Source organism: Paralichthys olivaceus, chromosome 8, assembly GCF_024713975.1.
Source record: "Paralichthys olivaceus isolate ysfri-2021 chromosome 8, ASM2471397v2, whole genome shotgun sequence".
NCBI classification, from domain to species: domain Eukaryota; kingdom Metazoa; phylum Chordata; class Actinopteri; order Pleuronectiformes; family Paralichthyidae; genus Paralichthys; species Paralichthys olivaceus.
Genome location: NC_091100.1, coordinates 4680816 through 4688486, shown reverse-complemented (window position 1 = coordinate 4688486; position 7671 = coordinate 4680816). Strand labels below are relative to the sequence as shown.

General features: G+C 40.5%; 1 protein-coding gene across 1 annotated transcript; it reads right to left on the bottom strand.

Annotated features, from left to right (window-relative positions):
* Positions 1–297: 297 nt before the first annotated feature.
* LOC109639599 (caspase-3) lies at positions 298–6386 on the bottom strand. The gene is made up of 6 exons (XM_020103157.2): positions 5835–6386; positions 5307–5446; positions 2741–2869; positions 2484–2659; positions 2267–2378; positions 298–2175 (listed from the first exon to the last, which is right to left on the bottom strand). The coding sequence occupies exons 1-6, from the start codon at positions 5900–5902 to the stop codon at positions 1946–1948; spliced, it is 855 nt and encodes a 284-aa protein (XP_019958716.2). The 5' UTR covers positions 5903–6386; the 3' UTR covers positions 298–1945.
* Between the last annotated feature and the right edge of the window lie 1285 nt (positions 6387–7671).

Genomic DNA, 7671 nt, shown 5'->3' with positions numbered 1-7671 from the left:
AGCCGGGATTCTTTGTGTTCAGGCCATGCAACGTGTATTAGGTGGCTTTGTTGTGGAGGTAAAGTGCTTCAGTGCAGTGAAGGAATCCGAGGCCCAGTTTTATTTGGCCCTGGGCCTCAGGATCTGGTGGCCCAGCTCTGTGCCAAATGTGGAGTAATTCCGCTTGTTTACACTTGTGTACACAAATAGACCCTTCACACTGTTTGTGAAAGTTAACCCTGTTAAAATATACAAACAAAACTACCCTGACATCCACTTTAACTTAAATAACGTAAGTTTTTCTTATAGTACAAAAAGTTGATGAAAAGTGGTCTTTATTCTTCAGGAAAAACATTACACCAACCACACTGCAGCTGCTTACAAAACAGTGATATTACATAAAAAGAAGCCAAAGAGTGAGATTCATAGCAAACTATTCAAAGGACTGGATTGACTGATAGCACTGGAATATTTCTGATTGTTAAGTTATTTCAGTAAAAAATGACCTGGAACTCGATGAGCTTTGTTATAAAATCACTCAATCCTATAAAAGTTTGACTCAGTTTTACAGCAGTCCATTAGAAAATATTTTTAAGGAGTATCATCACATATTTAAACATAAATACCTTTACACAGCCAAATAAGAATTAAATTCTAATTTGAATGACTCATCATATATAACAGCATCGGGGAGGTTGACTGGCTTTACTCATGTTTGCTATGAAGAAGCTTGTGTCCCCACAAGTTAAAGGAAATTCACAGGCAATCGTTCCTTCAAAGAAATCCACGTTTCAGAAAATAGATAATGAATAACATCAGCCTTAACACTAAAAACAAACACACACGTGATAGCTTACTGGGTGCTCCTGAATGTGCCACACAACTTTATCATTTCATCTTCCTATTGAGTGGAACTGATGCATTCGTTCAGGCTCCACACAGACAGACATGAACGGAATCCCAGAAGTTTTCTTTAGGAGAGAATGCAAATGTCCGGGTCAGTTGCTCCAAATATTTTCCTGCAAGCCCCCGTGACAAAATGTCCAGAAAAGGTCTAAATGAGCCCATGATAGAATACAGCAGGACAAGTTCTGGAAAACTCACAGCCAGTAAGTGGGTGTAACACTGGAAGAATAAAAATATCTCAGTATGAAAAAGAGGAGTCATACACGTAGAAGACGCCGCAAAGATGTAAACTTGGAAAGACAATGAGATACGAGAGCTTTTGACTTTAAGGGTCAAGGCCAGATTCAACGTGGTGTAAATGAAAACCCTTTTTTTTTTTTTTAACCACAGTGGACATTATGTCCTGTTTCCCGCACCTACCCAGACACACCCCTCGGCTGAACGTTGCTTAATAGTTCCTGTTGTCCTTTTCCAGAGTTCATGTTTGAAACTGACAGCAGATGTCTATCAAGACTCAATGGTTTAAAAAAGAAAAATTGAATGGAGAAAAAAGAAAAACAGGCACAGAAATGACCCATGATCCCAAATGACTGACCTGATGTGTGTTCATGATAAAACAGATATAAAAGGTCCGCCTTCATATCAAACTGGCACCAGATATTATTTCCCTGAAATGTTGTATAGTGTAAACTAAGGAGGCATCTACTGGTAAAAGACTGTGAGCTTGGAATTCAAGGTCAACCGCTTTTAACCTGCAAACCTTCACGTTTTTTAACAGAATTCATATGTTATTATTACACGATTGTTTCATGCATTGTTTCAAGAATGATATTTCAAACTTGAATGTGTAAAACGACGTGCTGATGTGTATATGTCAGGACAGTGCAATAAAACTTTGTAATCCCAAACTTGTGACTTAAAAGCAACTTAGCATCACATCTGCTCTGACAGATTTATGTAAACTGAGGTTTCAAAAGATTTTCAGTCAGAATGCGTCAACTAGAATAATTCACAAACACAACCCTGAAGCCTGACGAAGATTTGAGACGTGGAGACGACATCAGGGGGTGAAATACATCTCCTTCGTCAGCATTGACACGATGCACGGGATCTGTTTCTTTGCATTAAAACCTGGTGAATTGGAGACAGACACAAACTCTACCGCCACCTTGTGGTTCACCCGTGTCATGATGTGCTGGAGCTCCAACTCTTTTCCGTACTTGCTGATCATTTCGCACAGTGACTGCATGAACCAGGAGCCGGTCATGGTATTCCTCCATGAGTAGTAGCCTGGAGATAGATGACAGATGGAAGATATAAATATTCAACAAAGAGACCATACATATGCAAAAAGATTCATGTTTTAATGTGGGATGTTAACCTGGGGCTGTGGAGAAGGCGTAGAGGAAGTCAGCTTCCACAGGGATCTTGGTGATACCATCGTCTACACTGTCTGTTTCGATACCTCCATCCAGATCAGTGCCTCTGCAAGCCTACTCCGCGTGCACACCAACACAACAAGAACCGGTTACAGGTTAAATACTTAAGCAAAGCCTGAGGTGAGCTGAGAGGAGACGGAACAGGAACCATTAGAATACCTGTATGAAGAAGAGTTTGGGTTTTCCCACCAGCGATTTGCAGCGATCGCCTCGGAAAAGGGACGTGAGGTACCTGAGCTCCACTGAGCCGTCGGTACCGAAGAACACGCCCTCGTCTCCGTGACTCAACAGGACACAGACGAACGAGGCCGAGCAGCTGTGATCTTCCTTTGACACTGAAAATACAAACATGCATTCAATCTCATTTGAAACAAGCTGATGTGAAAAAGGTACATGATGTTTGTGTACGTACGTACCAGCTAATAAAACCTGCTTCAGCTGCTCGACTGTCTGGTCGTTGTAAAGCTTCACTTTATAACCCAACTTGTCAAAGACTTTCATCGCGTTGGCCGCATCTACGTCTGTACCATTCCGCTGATTCATGCCTAATGTAAAAAAAATTGTTCTGTTAACATACAATGAAAACACATGACACACAAACTTATATTTCATCTGAGCACAGCTTGTAAAATGTTTTTGCAAAGCCACAGAATTATAATAATAAACTTTATTTATAACAGAGTTTACAAAGTTCTTTGAGAGCAAAGCAAGAGAAGTAAATACAAATGTGAAAACCTGCTGGATGGTTCATTCTGATAAACACAAAACTTCTGGTGACAACACATGTCTTCGACCTAATCGGCCGGAAAAGGTGAAAACACCAACACAGGTGTAAATAACTAAATTAGTGATGGTTGAATTCCATTCTCTTCACTGTCACGACATACTGGAATACTTGAGTCATTGTTATGTAATTAGTTATTGGTAATAACACACTACTGCTAACAGTACATGATATAATATGTATTAGTTAATACTTATAACATACTAATCCTAATGGTATATCAGTACTTCACAGACACAATTACTTAAAAATGAATACTAATGATATATTATGAGTCAATACTCATTGTATATCATCTGCATTTAATGCTAACACTGGCTGCTTTGAGCCTGCACAAAATTTAGATTTTACAATTTCCCTGAAATGCAAATTTTGAGTCAACATGCTTAATTTTAAACTACACCATTGCTTCCAGGCCGCTGTGTGTTTGGGGGATTGAACATTTCTAATATGTCATCTACAGTAGTTGAGATCCTCCTCTGCCCTGTGAACTAATCACTAACCAGCCAGTCACACAAATTCTTCTTGGGCCATTCCCATCCTTTCTATGTGGCTCTTGTAAAGATGATGAGGGGAATTCTGAGTATGCACAGCTCTGTTAAAACGAGAACCTCTTCTGGTTGATCAGCAAGAAAGAATGAAAAGAACCTGACAGGCTGATATTTCCTCCTTTCACATGGTCTGGCTCTTAGAACATCAATCTGACTGTTGTTGAGCGAGCAGTCATGTGTACTCAGTTAGTCCTGCTAATCAAGTTTGTTAAACACCGCTCTGACAGGAGGACAGGACAATAACAGAGTCTGATGCTCTAAACACTGAGGACAGACTGAAGCTGTGTTTACGTGCACTGAAATCCAAGGTCCTCTCAGCCAGACATTACAGCCTCTTTCAGTCCGAGCGGCTCTTTAAGCTCAGGTCGCAGAATGTTCCTGTTTCCGAGGACTCAAGGTTTCTCACTGTATCTTGCAGACATCAGATCTTTATGTCCTCGGAGAAGAAAGCTGCTCGATACAAACCCTCTCCTCTACAGCCCCTCAGAGGGCAGAGGCAGACACGGTCTTGCTTCACAAAAAGATTATGAACACCCACAGGACATAACAAAACACGTGATGGGTTTCTTTCTGTTCACCATCGTCTTAAAACAACGACATCAAACTTTGAAGAGGAACATATTAAACCATAGATACAGTATGTGACTGCAAGTCATGTGAGTAACCTCAACTTCCTTTGTGATACTGTCAAGTTATTAAAGTTTATCAAGATTAAGATTCCTCTTTATGGTTTATGTTATAAGAAAGAAGAATGACACAAGAATTGTGTTGCAGCTGCCTGCTTGTGTTTATCCTCCGCAGACTTAATTGACCATGATCTAACTTGAACATCTAATTAACTGGCACAGGATACAGTGGAACTGTATCCACAGCAACAAGTGTGAACTGGGTCCCAGTAGCACACCTATCATCATCTAACGAAGGTGTTGATGCTCCTTCTGATGATTCACCTGCTCCCTCACATTAAGTTGCGGAGCCTAGCGAGACGCCTGGGTGTCTCATGTACGGAGGTTTGAGTCCTGCAGCGGCCACAGCTTCAGTTGTGACTCTCTCTCTCCTCCTTTCACACCTAAAGTCGGTCCTATCAATAGAGGCCATAAAAGACGTGTATGTTGCTGCCCAAAGACTGAACCCTGGAGTTCAACCCAACCAACAACTCGCTGAACAACATCTGAACAGAAACTAATCCAACAAATCTAGGAGACCAAGTGGGAGATGCTCATGTACACATAGTGGAAACTGGAGACACCACAACAGAGACAACTCGAGCACGTCCAGTGACAGCTAACACCGAACTGCTACTCGAAGTGGCTCAAAAGTGGACATTTGAGCCACTTGACCCGCTGACTAAATCAACTCAGCATTTCAAAATGGAACCTCCTAAAGCCCCAGTGTGTCTGATTCTGGATTGACAGAAAGAAGAAATACAAGAAATGAATTCTACATTAATGTTAAACGTTTTCTGTGCAACCACGAGAAATGAACTTTGTGTCAAAGCACACCGGGGCATTAAGACGACTGATATCTACGAGTGAGTGTGATTTGGAGGCTTGTTGGAACAGAAGGGCCTCGGTGGACGCATGTGCCGTTCCTCTGAAAATACACAAACCACAGCTCCGCCCAAATAAGCAGAACTTCAGTATTCACCTGTTCCCCTGTCGAAGTTCTTGTTGTTGATGATGATGCACTGGCCGATGCTGGGGAACTTCAGGCTGTATCTGAAGCTGTGGGACTGGGCCTGGGCCTTGGCGTCCACTTCCACAGGAGCGGACGAAGACCCGTCTGACCTGGAGGACCACAAACACAACTTCAATTAAACAATCAGTTTCTGCCAAAGTCACGTGTGGGACCCAGATCTCCCAGAATTCTGTCTGGGCTTAAAAAAAACAAAACAAAAACAAACATGGCGGCCTCCTGATGTGAAATGTAAAAGACTCATTTCAGGGTTGAGATGAAACAGTTGGTTGATTTTTCAGATGTTTACACGCGAGTGAAAACTTCTTTAGTGTTGTTTTCTGTTCGACACACCCGTTCACCTGACACGAGCAGCTGGAAGCAGCTCGGGGGGTTCGAACACGCAGCAGCGGGCAGGAGGTGATGAACTGAGGCGTGTGGTCTCACATTAGCTCGCTCCGCTAACAGCAGATAAACAGCTAACTAGCTAAACGAGCTCACCGCTGCTCGTCGCTTCTCTCCGCGTCCGTGGAGTCTCCTCCTGCTCGTCCAGCTCCGTTAGCCGACATGTTCCTTCTCCTCCAGGCGAGACACTGAGGAGGACTCCTGTGTTTCTGGATTATAAACAGACTGTGTTCCAGGAGACAGAGGAGGAGGTGGAGGAGGTGGAGGCAGCTCCGCCCGGCGATGAAAACAAAGGATGATGGCGTCAGGAGGCTCGTTTTATTCACCCAGGCCTCCCCGCGCGAGAGGAGACTGACTCGGCGCTGACCCCACCCCGCTGGTAGGGTGTCTCCAACACCGGGTCCGCAGATGTCACCGCACACGTGGTTTGTTTTAGTTTGGTTTCCCTCGTGTATTCGGTCAGATCACAGTGGATGCTGCTCCAGTTTAATTTCATCGAATCTAACACAAGTGAGGAAATCAAACACAACTCGAAACACTGGAAGATAAACAACACGTGTACAAAAAACTACGCCTCAGAGGAAACGGACAGATGTCTCTGGAAGTCCACTTCCGCCTCTGTGATGAAGGAAATAAAGATCCTGTGATTCATTCATTCTTAGTATCTTATATTATGACTTAGTATCTAATTGTTATGACTTAGTGTCTAATTGTTATGACTTAGTGTCTAATTATTATGACTTAGTATCTTAATATTATGACTTAGTATCTCATTGTTATGACTTAGTGTCTAATTGTTATGACTTAGTATCTAATTATTATGACTTAGTGTCTAATTGTTATGACTTAGTATTTAATTATTATGACTAAGTATCTCATTGTTATGACTTAGTATCTTATATTATGACTTAGTATCTTAATATTATGACTTAGTGTCTAATTATTATGACTTAGTGTCTAATTGTTATGACTTAGTATTTAATTATTATGACTTAGTATCTTAATATTATGACTTAGTATCTAATTGTTATGACTTAGTATCTAATTGCTATGACTTAGTATCTAATTATTATGACTTAGTGTCTAATTATTATGACTTAGTATTTAATTGTTATGACTTAGTATCTAATTATTATGACTTAGTATTTAATTATTATGACTTAGTATCTTAATATTATGACTTAGTATCTAATTGTTATGACTTAGTATCTAATTATTATGACTTAGTATCTCGTTGTTGTTGTTGTTGTTGTTGTAACATGATTTGACAGTAGCAATGACAAATGTCGAATGAAGTTCCATTTTTAATTATTGTACGACTCATACAGTGTTTACATACAACAGGAGTTCATTGATATAATGTAATGTGATGTTGCAGTGCTATGCAAATCAAATGCAGTTAAATGGAGTGGGTGCTTATTACAACAACAACAACAACAACAAGTAAAGACTTACGATGATAATATTGTAAAATAAAGAGGAGCAGACTAGAAGATCTGACCAGCTGCTGTGCGGCCATCTCTCCACAGGGAGGCGCCATCGTGACTTCTACTCCTCCGTATTTAAAGGCGGGATTAATAATCACACATCAATAAAAAAGAAAGATTGAAGACTTTATTTTACAATATTTATTATATATTTAATACTCACTCCTATCTGTTGAATTCAATGGCTAATGTGCAATGTATTCCACTGTATATATTCTGTTTCAATTGTATATATATTATATCTAATTTCTATTGTATTTCTATTCTATACTTCCCTGCTCTTATATCACATATTTACTTATTTATTACTTTGACTTACTTTTTCATTATCTACTCACGACTTTGCTGATGACGTTTATTTGAAATGGAGATTTTATATCCAATGTTTGTCATAAGTGAGCGCCTGTTCTCTGGTAACGCTCATTATTTGTGAGTCCTCCTCAAAC